We start from the raw sequence: 19779 nt of genomic DNA on the forward strand, positions 1-19779 counted from the left end.
TTAGCCTGTGTTTGGTACACTTTCCTCTTACTAGGTTGTCTCATTCAGCCATAATATGAAAGGAAGTTTAAGGCAGAAAGTGCATAGTCTTACTCCAACTTGATATGCCAGGTTTGGTTGATATGGCTGGGAGTCCTGCCCTTTTGTGAGGAGAAATGAAGGAGGAGGGATTGGGGAGGGGCAAAGGGGAGGTGGAGGGAGGAATAGGTAGAAGAAGAAGGAGGAGGAGGAGGAGGAGGAGGAGGAGGAGGAGAAGGAGAAGGGGAAATTGCAGTTAGGGTGTAAAATAATCATAATAAAAAAGGAATCTTAAAACTAATCAGTGCAAATGACAACTTTTATATCAGAGTTCTGTTTTCTATTACAGATTTATCACACATTTGTCATGTAAAATGAAGACGATTTAATCATTCATTTGAAAATACACACCAATGGGAAATAACAAATACCCCAAAAGCTTTTCATTTAAATGAATACCTTTTAAATGATTTAGAATTAAAAGGCTTTTAAAAAACGATCCCTTTCAGTGTTTAAGCAACATCAAAAGCTTAAAAAGTAAATATCGCAGGCAGCATTTATAAAAGTTATAGCGGGGCACATGAGAAGGTTTGGAGAGAGGATTGGAATGATATAGTTATATTATAGTCTCAAAACTTAAGATTTCAAAATGTCATTGTAAAAGAAATATTAATGCAATCACAATGTAATATAACCCCCACAGTCATGGATATATCAACTTCCCCAGCATCTTAATGTCAAGATCATTAGATACAGTGGCAAATGTTCTTAAGGATTGAAACGTAGGTATAACAAGCTGCCTGCTAAGGCTGCCCATGTGATTTGACTTTCCCAGTATTGATGATCTGTGACCGAGGTGGGAAGCTGTCTCTTAATTTCGTCAAAAGAAATGGACAACGATCAACTCAGACAATCACTTATCTCAAACTCTTTCCTCTTAGCTGAGAGGCCCCTAGATCTATTACCCTGGTTTTCAATAGCTTTTCCTGAACCTGAGGTACTTGGTGCCTGGACCTGGTAGGATCTGTGGTTGACTTTTACCAAATAGAGTACAGCTGCAGTGGTAGGCTGTCATTTTCTGGTTCACTACCAAAAGACTGACTGTGAGTCCCCTCTCTCTGGCCTTGATGAAACAAGCTGCCTTGGGAAAAGTTCACATAGCAGGGTACTGAGCTTTGATCCTTTGGCTAACACACAGGAAAAGCAGAATCTTGAGGACAATTGCATGGGGGTGAGCTTGGGAGTGGATCCCGGAGTGAAATCTCTGAGAAAGACTCATGCATTCTGGTTACTCTCATGCCCATCTTTTCCTCTCTCTTCTCTCACTGCTGACAACCTACCCACCTCCTTACAAAACCATTTCTCATGTTCGGGCCTTTTTGTTTTGTCTTCTGGGCACTGACTTTACCAGCGTTTTCTGTGTAACCATCTATTGAATCTAGGCTCATCAATGGGTACACAGCTGAAGGTAATGATTGCCTCTTTCCCTGAACCCACTAATAGTTGATAGTGCAGAAGGATGGAATACAGGGGACCTGCCCCCCCCCAGAAAGATAAAGTATATTTTATGCACCTGCCCCCATCTGGAATTGACTGATAAGAGGTCCAGTCTTGTGTAGGCTCACTGCAGGCAACCCTAGCTGCTATGCAATTATGGTTGCAATTGCTGTCATGCTCAGAAGATATCATTTTCCAGCCCTTCTCCCTGTCTCCTAGCTCATACATTTTTCCAGCTCCCTCTTGCACAAAGTTACCCAAGCCTTAGAGAGGCTGGTATCATTGTCCTGTTTAGGGCTGAGCACCCAATTAACACTTATTCTCAGCACATCAAGCAGCCACATGCCCTTTCATTTGCCACAGTTCATTATAAAGAGAAGCTGTGTGTTTTTATGATGGCAGAGTCGTGACTTCCCATCATTAGTATTGCCTAATGGAATCAATGTACAAACCGTCATACCGTGAATCATTTTCAGTCAAGACCACATTTTTCAGACTTTGCCAAAACAAGTTTTCTGCTTTGGGGTTGTTGGGCCACTGGAGGATGGAGCTCTTACAGATCCTCTGTCGAAGCCTCAGGTACTGTGAGTACTGTAACACTGGTTCCAGGAGGATGAAAATAATCACATCCATGTTCTCATCCATTAGCCTCTGCAAGGCCAAGTAGAAAGATGTTTTAAAGTTCCAGCTCTTGGCATATTTCTTGGTTAAAACAAAGATTGTTTTCTTGCTCTGGTTTATGCTCTGCATGAGGTTATCAATGATGGGTAATCCTGGATCCCAGTCCCTCTCCTCTAAACAAAGGAGGACACTTTTGTCTTCACTCTCTTCAAGGTGGTAGCGCAGTTCATGGATTACCCAGTCAGTAACAGCTGCATCTTTGGTGTCATAAGAAATATAAGCATCATAGAAAGTTCGGGATGTGGATGAAGTCCTGTAGCCTCTTAACTTAGCGGAGCACATGTGATAGATAAACCAAACATCCCAGTAAAACAGGTGGTGAACCAGAGCAGCCAACATAACCATGGAGGTGGTAAGGAATGTGAGAGAAAACAGGACAGCTGCAGTGGTATCTGATACACAAGCCGTGAGATCTAGGCTCATGATACTCTTTGATTTTTGATCCCCAGGATTGGAACAAATAACATTTACCAGTCTAGGAATTGTGATATTCAGATTTTCATCTAGCCAGCTTCGAAAATCACTTATGTCACACGTGCAGTCAAAAGAGTTCCCTTGTAGCTCCAGAATAGACAAGTTCGTTTTCATCTTGGTTTGCAGGGAGGATTTATTGATCATCTTGATTGTGTTGAAACTTAGATCCAGGTGCTCCAGATTACTGGCTTGGGAGAGGAAGCCAGAGGGTAGGTGAGAGAAATGATTGTGGCTCAGTAACAGTGTCTTCAGGGAGGGTGCAAACTTAGATAGGCAATTGGGTAGAAAATACAGCTCATTTCCCGATAAATCCAGCAATTGAAGGTGAGGAAAATACTGGAGTAATGTCCAATTAAAGAAACGTAATATGTTACCATTGATAAGTAACTCTTGGAGGCTCTGGGGCAAGTTGAGGAATGCTGCATTTGGAATTTGTTGAAGGTTATTGTATGATAAGTCCAGGCGTGTCAGATTCTGGAGGCTTCTAAAAATGGACCAGTATTTGCCATCATTTGCATGCCACAAACGGTCAAGACGATTTCCACTGAAAACTAATTCTTTCAGTGAGATGCTTTTCAGCTCGCTTTCATTTGTGAGAGTGTAAATGCCATTGTAGCTCAGGTTTAACACCCTGAGGTTTGTTAAGTTCTGGATAAATCCTAGACGGTGTGTTACCCCTGCTATACTGAAATAGTGTGCATTGTGGCTCAGGTCCAGCACTTCTAGGTCGTGAAGATCACTGAAAGCCTCATTATCGTCAAAGTCTAGTCTGTTGTTGGTTAAATCCAAATATTTAATGTGGGGCATGGATGAGAATTCTGTGCCATTCAACACTTGACCATTGGCATTGAAGGACAGATTTAAGCAGGCGATGTCCTGAAAACCTTCAAATTGTCTTTTCCCAATAATGAAAATATTGTTCAAACTTAAATCCAAAGCCTTGCCATAAGCAGTACACTGTGGCTTTATTAAAGGTTTGGTGCTATGGTAAAAATTCACGTGTGGATCAAACTCGTCATAGTCTGTTGAGAGAGGTTTCCGAAGATGATGTCGCCAAGAGGAATAATCGGTCCCATCTATTATGGATGCTATGCGGTTTCCTGATAAATAGATAACATCGAGTTTGGGAAAATCCTGGAAAGCTTTGAAATCAATTTTCTCAATAAAGTTAATGCCCAGGTTGATGGTTGTTAAGTTTGGAAGATTCTGGAGCGGCCTGAAATGCTCCTTTTTAAGTTCTCGGAACACATACCCTCTTAAGTGCAACTTCTTGAGAGAACGAAGCATAGAGAAGTTTGAGGAAATATTAATAAATTGTAAATATTCCTTATATTGAAAGTTGAAGGACAGATCAAGGATTTGTAAACTGTGTAGTTTTGTTAAAAATGCCCCCGAGGCAATTTCTTGAACTAAATAGTTGAATTCAAGATGGAGTTCCTTCAGATTTGACAGATTGTCAAACCAGGTAGAAGGAATCGTCCTGAGGGAAGTACTGGAGAGGTTTAGATAGAGAAGTTGGGTGAGATTTTGAAAAGCAAGAGGATGTATGTGGATGGATGAGCTTTCCTTGCAAGGTGTGCAAGGAAATGGAGCATTGAAACACCTTGGACAGTTTCCACTCAGATCTAGTAACGTTAAATTTTCCAGTCCTTTGAAGTCTTCCTGAGTGATGTTCATGATCTTGGCATTACTCAGAAAAAGTTTCCTTAGAGAACTTGGTAGTTTGGGCGGCACATAGAAAAGGTTATTGAAAGATAATGAGAGTACCTTCAAGTGTATAAGATTTTTAAATGCCCCATCTTCTACCTTAAAGGTTTGATTACATTTAAAATAGCAGTTCCAGCCCAAATAGAGTCTTTCCAAGTTCCTAAGCCCAAAAGTGTTGTTTTTAGTTACCTGAAATATATTGTTTTGAATTAGGCTAAGCTCTTTCAAAGATCCAGGCAACCCAGCAGGCATAGTATATAACTGGTTGTCTTCCAGCAGTAACACTGTTAGATTTCTTAGGCTGAGGAATGCCCCTTCTGTAATATTCATACCATTTTTATTTTCATTTGGGTGCTGTTGTTTGGCATTGTGGTTCAGATTGATTTTAGTGAGGTTTTGCAGCTTTTGAAAGGACTCTTTTGTTATGTGTGTAATGGCATTGTCTGACAAGTCTATGTTTGTCACATACTTGCCTATAGTTTGGGGAACTTCACGCAGTTGACGATGATTGCATTCTGCAATCACAAGGGCATTGTGCCTTATCTCGTCACAAGGATAGCTTCTGGAATAGTTCACTTTATGTAAGACCGCACTGGTTCCGGAGGACAACAGGCAAAAGCATGTCAGAATCCATGACTGAGGGGGCATGTTTTCCTAAGGAATACCAAAAGTGGAATTACTGTATTAGAGTAGCAATATTTCATGGGTGTTTCTTGGCAAACTTAACAGTGTTCTACCACACTTATGAGTTTTGAGATGTGAAATGCTATGAATTATTTAATATGTTGCATCAAATGAGTTTCAGAATACTTGTATGTTTTTAGACTTTAGGGAGCTGAAAAGGTAAAGATAAAACTTTGAGACATGATGATAGGAAGCTTTTGAAAAGAAATTAATCAAGATGCCCAACCACTATATTAAGTCTGAGATGAAGCATGAAGCATGGGTGTGGGTCAAACAAGTGTATAGCACATATTTTTAGCAACAAACTACTTGTATAACTATTCTTTTGCAAGTGTAGCATGCATGCATGTGTGCAGGTGTCTGCACGTGGAAGCCGGACAATGACAAAATTCTCTTCCTCAAACACTTCCCATTTTATTTATCAAGGTGGGATCTCTTTCATGAGACAAAGAGCTTGCCAATTTGGCCAGTCTAGATAGCCAGCTTGCCTCCAGAGACCCAGTGTGTTTGTCTCCTAAGAGCTGGGATTACAGACAGTCACCACTTTTTCCAGGCTCATGTGTAAGTGCTGGGGGCTCTGAACTTGAGTCATCAAACTACACAGCAAGTGCTTTATCCACTGGGTTGTTTCCCCAGCCCTTCTTGGCATGACTCTTGATAAAACTTTGGTCAGCAACCAAAAAGAGCTCATTGTAGGATGTGTCTCCCAAGAAGATGCATCCATTGTAGTATCATCCAAGACACTTAAGTCAAAAGTCATCACTTGCTTTCCATAGTTCTGACAATTAGTTCCTCTGCTTTTCTGTTTCTCTGCGGTGATGATACATATTAGATTCTCTTAGTTTGTTACATTGCTAAAACGTGAAAAATCCATCACACACACACACACACACACACACACACACACACACACATACACACACACAAGTTGACACACAGGTACTGCGCTAAGTGCTACAACAACATTTCCGTACCCATAGTAAAGCTCATAAGATCACAATTTATTATCCATACTTTTCAGAGGAACAAGAGAACTCTAAGAGTTAAATAAATTTCAAAATTATATAGTTTTGTACTGGGCCTTAAGCTAATCTGATTTCAACTTATTTTAAGCCACTCATCGTATTTCCTAATTTTCTTTTGAAATCTATGGAACAAAATGGTACCTCAAATGTAGTCATCATGCAAAAAAAACTGTGGACTAGTGACCATGGAAACATTGAGATTAACAGACACTTACTTGCTAGATTTGAAATTTCTCTAAGGAACTCATGACTGACTCTTAAAAGCATTTCTGGCAACCTAGAGTGTCGGATGCACTCTTACAGTAGAAATCAAGTTGTTCAAACTGAGCTTTCATCTCTAAGCAAGCAAATGGATCTCACTCAAAAACTCTAAACCTGGAGTCTACTTAATGTGCAGCAATAGAAAACTAATACAACTTGAAATTGTCTTCATAATATGACTTCAGCGAGGCTGTAGCTCAGTTGGTAAAGTATCACCTTAGCATTCCAGTGGCCCTGTGTGTTCAGTCTTTATCACTGATTTAACTGGAATGGTATTGCACAAGCTTGAAATCCTGGCATCCAGTAGGTAGAAACAGAAAGATGCAGATAGAGTTCACGTTCATCTGTCTGCCAGCTCCTGACAAATCTGGGCTAGATGAGACCGTAGATTAAAACAATATCATAAGATAGTGCTTGAGAACATGAGCATTGTAGACTCTCAAGAATGTAAACAACTTGTAAGATACTGTGGGAAATATTATATTTTTCTAGGGTCCTATGCATATCTAAGTCTACATGTATGCCAAGCTGAACACTGTCAGGTCTGAAGGTCATTTTATATACTTTCCTGCACATGTCAGCCAGTAAATGGTCTGGGGACTCCATTTTATTGGTAATTTTATTGTTTCTGTGGTAGATAAACATGAGTCACATACAATAATATTACAAGATTTCACATCTGATTAAAAAAATTACTTGATGCTATAAGCAATCCAACAAGGGAATTTGACTTATTTTTAAGGGTCTAGGAAAGACTTCCACACTTCAATTCTAGAAACAACAATTTTCCTAACCTTTTCCTATTAAATTTATGGTTTCATTTCTCCACATTAAATTTTTTACCCAACCAGAACTGTTTTGGCCTAAAGTATGAGAAGTAAGCCCAAATTATTCTTTTCTCAGTATAGACCCAGTTGTTTCTATCATCTGTAGAATTGCCTGATCTCTTTTGATAATGCTAATGCATGTCCAACTTTCTTGCATGTTTAAATTCATTTCTAAATTCCTCGATCTGTTTCATATGTTTATTTATATTTAATATGTTCTTATTATGTAGAATCTTATGAACACAACCCAATAGGAAATGGACCAAAATATATTAAGAGTAAAAAATGAAATGTGGGACTAGAGAGATGGCTTAGAGGTTGAGAACACTGACTAAACTTTCAGAGGACCTGAGTTCACTTCCCAGCAACCACTGTGTGGCTGACAACCATTAATAATGAGATCTGGTGCCCTCTTCTGGTTTGGAGGCATATATGCAGGCCAAACACTGTGTACATAATAAATAAATCTTTAAAAAACTGAAATGTGAGAGATGTTTATGTGCATGTATGTCTGTGCATCGTGCGTGCCTGGTACCCTTGGAGACCTGAAAAGTCTCTTGGGTGTCCTGTAGTTGGAGGTGCTGATGGTTGCGAGCCACTCTATGGGTTCTGGGAATTGAACATAAGTCCTCTGAAAGAATGCTCTTAATCACAGAGCCATCACTTCTTCCCCTGTGAACACTTTTAAACATACAAAAAGTTATTCCAGTATTGCTCAGTAAATTACACTGATCTGAGTTTTAAAATGAATGTACTGTGTACCTGGATATGTCATGAAATAGCTCATTTCTTGATGTCAAAAATATGAATTAATGCTACTTCTAAGATGGACAGCAGTTTGAAACATCTTTGAAAACTAGAAATGTATACTTGGAGTTAGCAATTTCAATTCTAGAAGGAGCTCCTGAAGAGATAGCTACACATGCCAATGTCTACATAGACAGATGCTATAAGCAAAGCTTTTTTAACAATAGAAAAAGATTGAAAATAATCTCAATATCTATGGATAAGTGTCTGGTTGTGATTATATGGCAGGATACCATGTAGAAATGGAATGGAAAAATATAAAAATTTTTATGATCATTCAGCAAATATTTATTGAACATATATTTTATTTCAGAATCTGTTTTCAAAACCAGCACTAGAAAAAAATACAAAAATATTTCCTTTCTGATGTATATACTAAAAATTAGAAATTGAGGTAGAATGTTAGACGGGAAGATAGTAAAGAAGAAAAGGTGGAGGTTTATGTAAGTCCTTGAGTTGAACTTACATGACATTTTTGTTATTATTAGCCTGAGGTTGTTGGTTTCAGGAGAAAGACATTTAGGTACAGTGTGTCATTCCTAGCAAGACTAAGACCATATGCTATCAACATGAATTTTCCAGTTGATGCAGACCTTGACCATCTCACTCACTGAGTGGTGGTAAGATTCCTATTTTAACTTTTCACTAAAAAAAATTAATTTGTAAAGGAGGCTATGGGGAACATGTATCCTGGTAAAATTAGATTGCAGATATTTTCCTTTGCAGGCTAATAGAGCTATTGGTTGGTAAGACTTCTGTATTAGTCAGGGTTCTCTAGAGTCACAGAACTTACAGATAGTCTCTATATAGTAAAGGAATTTATTGATGACTTACAGTCTGCAGTCCAAATCCCAACAATGGTTCAGTAGTAGCTGTGAATGGAAGTCCAAGGATCTAGCAGTTGCTGAGTCCCACACGGCAAGAAGGTGAAAGAGCGAGAGCCAGACTCCCTTCTTCCAATGTCCTTATATGGTCCCCAGCAGAAGGTGTAGCCCAGATTAAAGGTGTGTGCCACCACACCTTTAATCCCAGATGATCGTGGACTCGGAGATCTCCCTGTCTTAATCTTCTGGATTCAATCACCACTGTGTCTCAAGATCTCCATACCAAGATCCAGATCAGAAACTTCTATCTCCCAGTCTCCAGATTAGGTTCACTGGTGAGCCTTCCAATTCTGGATTGTAGTTCATTTCAAATATAGTCAAGTTGACAACCAGGAATAGCCACTACAACATCCTTAGTGAATCAAGAGAACAGCCTGTGTCTACTGGGGCCCCACTTTCTCCAACTAAGGTTTCCTCATCTGGGTTCAAATACAACTATGTATTTTATACAGAGCAGAGGAATTAGGTATGAAAAGCTCCAGGAACCTCTTGTCACAAGCAGAAGAATACACTGAGAGTCAAACTTTTTTCAGGATGAAACCAAATTCTCACACAGTCTAAAGCAACAATAGGAATTATGGGTCAAGGAAATGAACAGAAGTTGAGCTATTCCTGAGTGAAGAGCTTGAAGTTTCTAACATCAGCATCCTAAGAAGTCACTGAGGGAAGAACATGAGTGGGAAAATTCCAAATAACAAAAATTTGAAAAGTGCATCAAATGGTGAGCAGTGGACAGCAAGGAAGTTGAGGGGAAATGGTTAATTGATCAGTAGTCACGCCTTGGCATTCCACATGGACCCTCTCAGCGTTTCTTTGTATTTCTTTTTTTTTTAATTTATTTATTTATTATTATTTTTTAATTTACATTTCAAATGCTATTCCGAAAGTTCCCTATACCCTCCCCTGCTCCCCTACCCACCCACTCCCACTACTTGGCCCTGGCCTTCCCCTGTGCTGGGTCATATAAAGTTTGCAAGACCAAGGGGCCTCTCTTCCCAATGATGGCCGATTAGACCATCTTCTGCTACATATGCAGCTAGAGACACAAGCTCAGGGGGTACTGGTTAGTTCATATTGTTGTTGCACCTACAGGGTTGCAGCCCCCAACAACTCCTTGGGTACTTTCTCTAGCTCCTCCACTGGGGGCCCTGTGTTCCATCCAATAGCTGACTGTGAGCATCCACTTCTGTGTTTGCCAGGCACTGGCATAGCCTCACAAGTGGCTGCTATATCAGGGTCCCTTCAGCAGAATCTTGCTGGCATGTGCATTAGTATCTGGGTTTGGTGGCTGATGATGGGATGGATTCCCGGATGGGGTAGTCTCTGGATATTCCATCCACTGTTCTATTGCTGTGAAGAGAAACTATTACCAAAGCAGCTTATATAGAAAAGAAAGTATTTAGTTGGAGGCCTGCTTAGAGTTTCAGAGGGTTAGTCCGTGAACACCATAATGAGGAGCATGGTGACAGGCAGGCAGGAATGATCCTAGAGTAGCTGAGAGCTCATATCTAATATAAAAGTTGGAGGCAGAAAGAGGGCCTGATCCTGGTGTGGGCTGTTGAAATCTTAAAGCCCATCTACACCTCCTCCAACAAGGTCACACCTCCTAATCCTTCCTACATGGTCTACCAACTGGGAACCAAACATTCATATATATGAGCCCAAGGTGGGGGTGGAGGTCATTCTTATTCAAACCACCACAATTGTTAATGCTCATTTCCCAAGGTATTCAGCTATCATCAAACATTCCCTGGCAGAACATAGCACACCCATCTATCCATCTGGATTTTAAAAGCAGCAGGGAGCTTAAACACACACACCAAAACAAACAAACAAACAAAAACTAGAGAGGGCCACATTTCTTAAGTTTTACCAAAAGGATAGCAAACAGAAGCTGAATCCCAGACTTCCTTTCCCTCTTCTCCCTTTCCTATCTCTCTTCCTTTTATGCTCTTTCCCATTTGCTCTCTCTTCTCCTTTCATCCTTCTACTCTTCTCTTTTCCAGACTCTTTGATCTATTTCATTTGACCCTCTTTATTTAATGCACACTTAATACATAGAGCCCCCCCTTATGAGCATAGCCCAATAAAACATGGACCAAAATACATTTCCCTTTTCCTATTCCTCTTTTTCCCTCTACCTTGCCCACTCCTCCCCTTCCCTCTTTCCCTTCTCCTCCTTTCCTTTTTAAAATTGGATAAAATTTACTTATTTACATTTCAAATGTTATCCCTTTTCCCAGTTTACCCTCTTGCATCCCCCCTTACCCTACTATTATGAGGATGCTCCCCAACCATTCACCCACTCCCACTTCAACGCCCTAGCATTCTCCTACTTTGGGGCATCTTCACAGGACCAAGGGCCTCCCCTCCCATTGATGCCACAAAAGCCCCTTCAGCTCCTACAGTCCTTCCCCTAACTCCTCCATTGGGGTCCCTGTGCTCAGTCTGATGGTTGGATGTGAGTGTCTGCCTCTGTATTGCTCAAAATCTGGCAGAGCCTCTTAGGAGACAGCCATACCAGGTTCCTGTCAGCAAGCTCTTCTTGGCATCAGCAATAGTGTCTGGGTTTGGTTTTCTTCATTTCCTTCACCTGTTTGCATGTCTTTTCCTGTCATTCTTTAAGGGGTTTTTTTATGTTTCCTTTTTAAGGGCATCTACCTATTTACCTGTGCTCTCCTATATTTCTTTAAGGAAGTTATTTATGTCCTTCTTACATCATCATAAGATGTGATTTTAAATCAGAGTCTTGCTTTTCCTGTGTGTTTGGGTATCCAGGACTTGCATGGTTGGAGAACTGGGTTCTGATAATGCCAAGTAGGCTTGGTTCCTGTTGCTTATGTTCTTTCCCTTGCCTCTTGCCATCTGGTTATCTCTGGTGTTAGCTGATCTTGCTGTCTCTGACTGTAGCTTATCCCTCCTGTAAGCCTGTTTGTCAGCCCTCCTGAGAGACCAGTTCTTTCCAGGAGGAATTTGGGTATGGAGAACTGTGGCACAGGGTCAGCTCGTGGGCACAGACAGAAACTGGAAGGATCCTGTCCATAGGTGTTCCTTGGTTCCTGTGTCTTGATGGTTCTGGGCAGATCCATCTTGGTCCAGTAGTTTGAGCAGAAGTGATGGTCTCACATGTGCTCTCAGGTGTGTCAACACTCTTGGGAGGCCAGCTCACTCACAGTGGGATTTGGGTGTGGAGAGCTGTGGCACAGGGTCAGCTCCAGGTGCAGATGGAAACCAGAAGCTTCTCCTCCTTTTTCTCTTCCTTATTCCCTTCTCTTCTCTCCTCTTCTTCCACCCATGCCTGTCCTTAATATATTGAAGATAGGATACAGGGCCTTGTGCATGCTGGGGCATGTTCTCCAGCACTCTACCACAAATTTGTGTTAACAGTAGAATAATAGTTGAAACACATGTGACATGATAACTATGAGAATAAAATAGAGAAGCAGCAACGTTTCAAGCATACTACAGGATTGCATTAGTGAAAATAAGATATATAGAGACAGTACATACAGAGACAAATGCATGGGAGTGGGGGTGGAGAATTTCATGGATTAGTTTGCAGTATAAAATCGTGGGAGGGTTCTGGAGTTGGGAGGCAAAGGCATCTCCAAAGGAGGCAGGCCAGTAAATTAACTAAGAATCTCAATAAGAGTACAGGTGACAGGAGTCAGGGTTCCATGGTTAAGAGCACTGACTTCTCTACAAGAAGACCTGAAATATATACCTAGCACTCACCTGGCATCATATAATTATTTTAAACTCCAGTTCCAGAGGACCCAACATCCTCCCCTGGCTTCCACGGGCACTGAATGCAAGTGATGGGCAGACATACAAGCAAATGTGTGTGCGCAATTGTTTTTGTTCTACCCTCTGCCAAGATTTACATCTCAAATGATGAAATCTAGGATCCTTAGACACAAATCAGAGCCAGGATGAACTATCCTGAGAGAAAACAGTAGCAATGAAGGGTTAAAGAATGCTCTGCTGATGAAGCACAGAACACCATACTCATCCCAGGCTCAGCTCTGAGATCTCTAGTATCTACCTTGCTTATGAACATCCACTTCAGTATTCCAGACAGGAAGCTCCATGGACTCACTTTGGAGAAGTAGAACCTGATCAAGGGGAGGCTAGGCAGATACATGCCATAGCTGCAAAATGTTAGGGGACCATGAAAACAGAACTTGGTCAATGAAAATCCATGATGATCGAAAAAGAAACTTTAGTACAAGAGCTCGTTTGCTTCCCTCAGCCTGGCTCCAGTTGTACCATAATTTTCTGTACACAATCAGGTATGGGTTGAGGGTTGAGGCTTTCCACATTTTTTTGATTATCTTTTTGTTTTGAGATAGTATCTCACTCTGAATTCCAGACTGGCCTAGAATTTATGATTCTCCTTAGCCTCTGGAATGCCAGGATTACATATGCATACCTGGCCTGAGTTGTAGATTTAAAAAAAAAAAAGATTTATTTTAAGTTTATTTTTATTTTTAATATACTTGTGGGGGTGGGGGGAAGTGAGTACATGTGAGTTCTGGTGCCCCTGGAGGCCAGAAGAGGACATCAGATCTCCTAGAGCTAGAGTTACAGGTGGTTGTGAAATGCCCTAGTTGCGTGCACAGAACCGAACTTAGATCTTTTATAAGAACAATGCATGGTTTTAACTGCTGAATAAACTTTCCAGTCCTTGGTTTGTTTTAAATGATAGAACAAAAGCAATTATTTATCTTGAATACTGACCTTCCTGGTGCCCCTGTCCTTTCTTAGGTTTTCTTCAGGGCACCCACAAAAGATTCAAGTCTGCCTATATCACGTGGATTTTAGACTTCTTGTAAAACTGAGATGGAACATATTTCTGCTGTTTGAGCACTCACATTTGTGACACAGAAAGTGATAGTGTGTAAACAAGCATGATTCAGTGGATCCCACTACCAGGGCAATTGGTCCAAAATGATCTCTGGACAGACTTAATTCATGAACTGAATTATGAAAATCCCTGAAGAGGAGGGTGGAGCTGCAGGACCCAAGGGATTGACTTGGTGTTGCCTTGGTCAACTGGAGAAAACCAAAACTCATTTACTTAAAGGAAGCCTATGAATCATAAACACCAACCAAAAAATTAACAACAGAAAGAAGGAAAACTGCTTAACTTCCCTTTCTGTGTACCCCAAAGCAGCTGTCATACTCTGGTAGCCAACTCACAGCCTTTCCCCTATTTTTCTGTGTGCATGATCTGCACACTGCTTGTACCCTTGGGACATGGCCTTCAATTCTCCTGAGATCAGCAAACAGCTTGAGGAACTCTTCCTCTGTCACCTCACACACTAATCTTTCTTCTCACACTATATACCGATGGACACCTAATGAGCCCTTTGAAAACATTGTTGTGATGAAAAAAGCAGCTCCAAAGTCACCCCCAAGACTGATTATGAGTGGGCTGGGGGCCATTCTGTACTCACTGGTCCAGTGGTCTTCGGACAGGAAAACTTTAAATGTATGAGTACTAGAACCGCAGCACCTCTCAGTGAGGCCAAAATGAACCCCACACAATTCCCAGTGCATGTTGGGTGGGAGGATATAGAGCTCTTAGGATTCAAGCAGTCAATCTACACAGATAACTCTGTTCTCCCTCTTCAAGGCTCTCTTCAAGACAAGCTGGACCCAAAGGCAAGGGAATCATGAGTTCAAGACCAACCTGAGTTATCTAGTAAAATCCTGTCTCAAAATAACATAAAATAAAATAAAATGAAATGAAAACTAAACCAGCAAAAGAATTTTGTAGTATAGCTTAGCAGTTGAGTGCTCACCTAGCATGGCAAAGGCCTTGAAGCCTTCCCAGTAGCAATGTAAGAAAATGTTTTTCCTTTAACATGGCATGATTTACCTCATACAAGCTGTACCCCTCTCTGGACATGTTGTTCCCAGGCCTGATAACTCCAAGGTATCCAACAATCCTATTGGTTATTATACACAACAAACTAAGTCATTTAGGTATTCCAGCACCGTGTGGGTGGGAAGCAGAGCTGAAAATTTGCTAGCCTGGAGTTCTTTCTTACTTTTAATAATCTCAAATTAGTTTTTGTTTGATGATGTTGATCACTGATTAACTGATAGCAGTTAACAAATTAAAGAATAGCTATATACAGGACACTGGAGAGATGGCTCAGTGGCTAAGAACACCTACTGTTTGTTCTTGCAGAGAACCTGAATTCAACCATATAGTAGCGCAGAACAATCCATAACTCCAGTTCCAGGGGTTCTGATATTGTCTCTGAGGGCATCAGCCACGCATGCAGTACACTTATGTACACACAGGCAAACACTCATATACATAAAATAAATTATTTTATAAAAGATATACAGATATGATTTATCATCTCAGTTGAAATTAATAGCAGATGCTTTATTTTGTCTACTCTAAATCTAATAGACTCATGAACTACTTTGGAGAGCAAGAGAAACACAATGCCAGTCAAATGAACTTGATGCTAAAGAGATGCCTCCTGATTCAGCACAACTAAAGATATGTGAAAAGTATGCTTTTTGGATCATAGACAGATTTGTCCTAAGTCAAGTACAAATCACGCATATATTTATTTCATCCTCATCCAAATCAGCACAGGTGAATGGAATAAAAAACCTGTTTCCCAGACTTGGACCCTGATGCTTTGAAAGGTTACTTTACCCAAGTTCACACCCATAGTAAGCAGCCAAACTCAAATAGAGCATAGATATGCCCAAATAACTCATGAGTTACTGTCGGAATCTAAAGAACAAATTGAGAATGATCTGGTTGCAGGAATGAGCAAAAGAATCATAGATAGGGGCTGGAGAGATGACTCAGAAGTGAAGAGTGGTTGTTGCTTTTGCAGAGAACCTGGATTCTCTTCCCAGTACATATATATTGATTCACAAGTATTTATAACTCCAGTTCCATACAATCTGACATCCATAGGTGCTAGGCAATATGCACAGGCATGTAAAACGCTCAAACACATAACAAACAAATAAAAATATAGTAAACTACCATACATTTCAAATCTACACGATATAGACTCTGGGGACAGATATTCCCCTTTGCCTTTCTGTGCTTATTAAGTCCCCACAGCAAGTATCACTGACATGGCTGATCTTTTGACTTTCTATAGGATGACACTAAAGGTACTGAGTTTGGACATGTGCATCAATGATCAGTTTTCTAACTACCTGAAAAGGATACATTACTTGGATTTACTAATACCCTCCCAGAACCACAGGCTTTCTGTTTTTGTTTGTTTGTTTGTGTTTTTAAAAACTCTTTGTTTATATCTCCAAATAAGCATATGTTTGAGTCCATAGTTTGAAAATATTAAATCTGGCTGGGGATATGGCTCTGTTGATAAAATACTTGTTTTGAAAGCTTAAGGAACTGAGTTTGATTCCTAGAACCACATTCAAAAAATGAAGAAGGGAAGAAGAAAAAGAAAAGAGAAGCTAGGTGCAATGACTGAAAGGGTAGGCAGGTGACAGGTATATCACTGATCACCCAACCTAGCCTATTTGACAAGTACCAGCCAAAAAAGGAATCCTGTCTTAAACGTTAAAAAAATGTACACATGTGCATCTGCAAACACACACACACACACACACACACACACACACACACACACACACACACACAATATCACAGTAGAACTTAGAAAGGCATTCCTTCCGAATGGTGATCCCCAGACTAGAGACTGTGGGAGTTACTAAGATGTACCTGGAAAAATTACCCAACTCACTATTGGTAATGAGTTCCTGTGTATGGTGTTCTCTGAGACTGGACTTTCCGATAGCCTGCCTTTTCTCCCATCAGTTTTTCTGGCTTTAGGATTATCATTTAGGATGAGAAGCAGTGATTAAAAGAAAATAAAATGATACTCAACAACAGTATCATAAGGCAGTAAAATATAAAACAGTAAGAGAATCAAAGTAAACTTGTAAAACCTATCCACCTCTTTTCCTCTGGTGACAGGTGGAAGCCAATGACTTCTTTACAAGCTTACTTTGATTCTCTCACTGTTGAATACTCTCCTTTCTTATGACACAGCTATTGTGACTATCATAGTAATTTACCAAGTAGAAACTGGACAACTTCAACTGCAGTGTCATATGTGCTTTTGGTCTACTTGTACCATTCCCATATAGACCACAGTCATTTGTAAGGATCATAAAATTTTAGTGCAAAATGAATTGATATTCAAGATCCATAATGGACCTAACTGAGCATAAAAATTAACTTCCAATAAGTTAAATTGACATTAAATTAGTGTCAAACGCACACCAAGGCCTTTAATATGCACTAAATGGCTAGGGAAAACATACATGGTAAATGTCAAGTGAGATTTTTTTTTCCAAGTCAGATTTTCCAATTTCAATGGCTAGGGAAAACATACATGGTCAATTTTAAGTGAGATTTTTTTCAAGTCAGATTTTCCAATTTCTCTTTATACTTCCCTGGATTTTCTATAAAACACACCATTCAGAAAAACTTGTAGTTTGTTTGCTTTTCAATCAGATACCTTTTGACAATGATAAAAATAGACCTCTTGCTGTATCTAGACAGTGTAAGGCAATAGCAGCAGACGCAGTGAGATGTGTGTTTTAAAACTTCAAATAGGAAAAGTAGCTGCTGTTACAGAAATTCCAGCTTTTAGTGGTTAAAACCAACTATCACCAGGCTGCAAATACTGAACCATGTTTGTAAAGTAATGGTTCTCAACCTGTGGGTCATGACCCCTTTGGGGGTCGAAGAACTTTCTCACATGGGTTGCCTAAGTCCATAGGAAAACACAGATATTTACATTATAATTTATAACAGTAGCAAAATTACAGTAATAAAGTAGCAATGAAATATTTTTGTGGTTGGAAGTCACCACAACATGAGGGACTATATTAAAATGTCACAGCATTAGAGAGGTTGCGAACTACTGGTCTAGAGGTAGGAAACTTACCATGTTCTATAGACAAAGGAAGGTAAAAATGTTTGTTTCTCTCTTAACATCCAGCTCTGTTTTTTTCTGGAAGAAGATGTGCTCTATAGCTGGGCCAGAAAATAATAGAACAGCTCAAAATCTTCCTTGGAAGGCTCTTGCTTTCCTGTTCAGAATGATAAGATTGTATTTGGCTTTCAAAGTTTCCTCTCTAATTAATTCATCTTAACATTCACACAAACTCATCAGACAGGCAGTCCTCCCAGAATACAATGTGTGCTGCTGGTTTCCTCTGGCTTCTGCTCCTATTTGGCTCCGTTAGTACTTCTTTGTTTGCATCAGTAGCCGCCAACCCAAATCTCTAGATGGAAATTTATATTTTGCAGGAGATCTTTGAGACAAGCTCAGGCACAGCTTACCCTTTTCTGGCTGGGATTCCTTCAAGGTTCTCTTTCAATAGCTTGTGGTAGCAGTGCAGTGTGGTCCTCTGTGTACAGTAGCTGTGCAGAGAGCAGACTTTGGCAAACTTCTGAAATCTGGTCGCTTTAGCATCAGCAAATCTAGCATGGGATTTGCAGAAGTTTATGTTGGCAGACAGGAACTTGTGATTTCTTAACTGTTGCCAAATCACTTATTGGCTGTGCTTTAAAAATTTCGAAACTGAATTCAGAGGAAAAGTCATTTATAAAATTATTTTCATAGAACCCTCACATCATACTTTTTTCAGTTGGTATATATTTATGTCTATGGATACCTGTAGGGTTTGGGTGAGCAGGATTAGGAGGGAAACGGGCAATAAAATGGGGGAGAAAATATTTTGATGAAGAAATATTTTTAAGAAGCAAACACCTGTGCCATACATTTGTATTGAATTTGGGATTTCTGAAACTTTTCTTTAGGTGTTTAACTCGCATATACTTATGCTTTATTCCACACTTTGCCAAGACTGCCATACTGCATAGGTGTCTAGGGATTGCCCACTGTAGCTGGGGCATTTCTACATGCAGCACCTGACATGCAATGTAAGGTAAATAAATGTTCATTCAAAAAATAAAAGAAATGCTCATTGAGTGAGAGCAAGAGTGATTGGATGAGCATCCTCGAGGCTGGGGATTGTTTCCTTTCCTGATTTGGTTGGATAAAATTAGACTTGGAGCTTCCAGGGCCAGGGCCCCACCACATATCCCATAGAAAGGTATCCACAGTCAAGAACCTTGGAGCAACATCTGTCCCACAAGTAAACACACACACATACACACACACACACACACACACACACACACACACACACACCAAAAACCCAAAAATTTACAAAGGAACATTTGGCAATTTGGCATGTTGAATAAGAACACTAACTTCAATCTCTAATTATAAAAACACCCCTCTCAAAAACTAATTCTAATTTTTTTCTCATTACCACGTACATAGTACAATACTGCCCTCAGCTATTATTCTGTTTTGAATTTTATAAATGAAATAATTGTGAGATATTGTTTTTCAGTTACCATGTAAAGATATACATGATATCAGAAATTCACCTCTTGTCCCAAAAAAACAGCTTTTTACAGAAAGTCCTTGCTGGTCTCTGGAGAAAGAAGTATGTCAGAATGAGATGCTCTGTCCTATAGAATACTTTCCTACTAAGTAAGTGTGTCATTCGCAGATATGTGGACCACAGAAAGTCTGGTTATGAAAAAAATGCCTTGCAGAAGTCACAGAATATCTTGGATTACCTGTCCTCGACTGACTTCTGAGTATCAGTCCCTGAGGTATTCAAGATTTGGCCATGGTTGGGGAGATCTTTCTAGGATCCAGGTCATCAAGGAACATAGACAGCTTAGGCATTTGTGACATAACCAGAAATCTTTTCTTTAAACAGAGGAAAGATTTACTTAGGCTTACAGCTGAAGAATCAATATGCTCCATTACCACAGGGAAGCCATGGCCTCAAGGAGAATGA

General features: G+C 40.0%; 1 protein-coding gene across 3 annotated transcripts; it reads right to left on the reverse strand.

Moving 5' to 3' along the window:
- Positions 1 to 319: 319 nt before the first annotated feature.
- On the reverse strand, positions 320 to 18417 carry Tlr8 (toll like receptor 8). 3 transcript variants are annotated; one of them, XM_021188550.1, is made up of 3 exons: positions 18239 to 18417; positions 4851 to 5031; positions 320 to 4162 (listed from the first exon to the last, which is right to left on the reverse strand). In XM_021188550.1, exon 3 carries the CDS (start codon positions 3955 to 3957, stop codon positions 1936 to 1938), a length of 2022 nt encoding a protein of 673 aa, XP_021044209.1. In that variant the 5' UTR covers positions 3958 to 4162; positions 4851 to 5031; positions 18239 to 18417; the 3' UTR covers positions 320 to 1935. The 3 variants fall into 3 exon arrangements, with proteins under 3 accessions (XP_021044209.1, XP_021044207.1, XP_021044208.1); XM_021188548.1 differs by adding an exon at positions 17841 to 17985 and having other exon boundaries at positions 320 to 5031; XM_021188549.1 differs by having other exon boundaries at positions 320 to 5031.
- Positions 18418 to 19779: the final 1362 nt, after the last annotated feature.

This window comes from Mus pahari, chromosome X, assembly GCF_900095145.1.
Source record: "Mus pahari chromosome X, PAHARI_EIJ_v1.1, whole genome shotgun sequence".
NCBI lineage: Eukaryota > Metazoa > Chordata > Mammalia > Rodentia > Muridae > Mus > Mus pahari.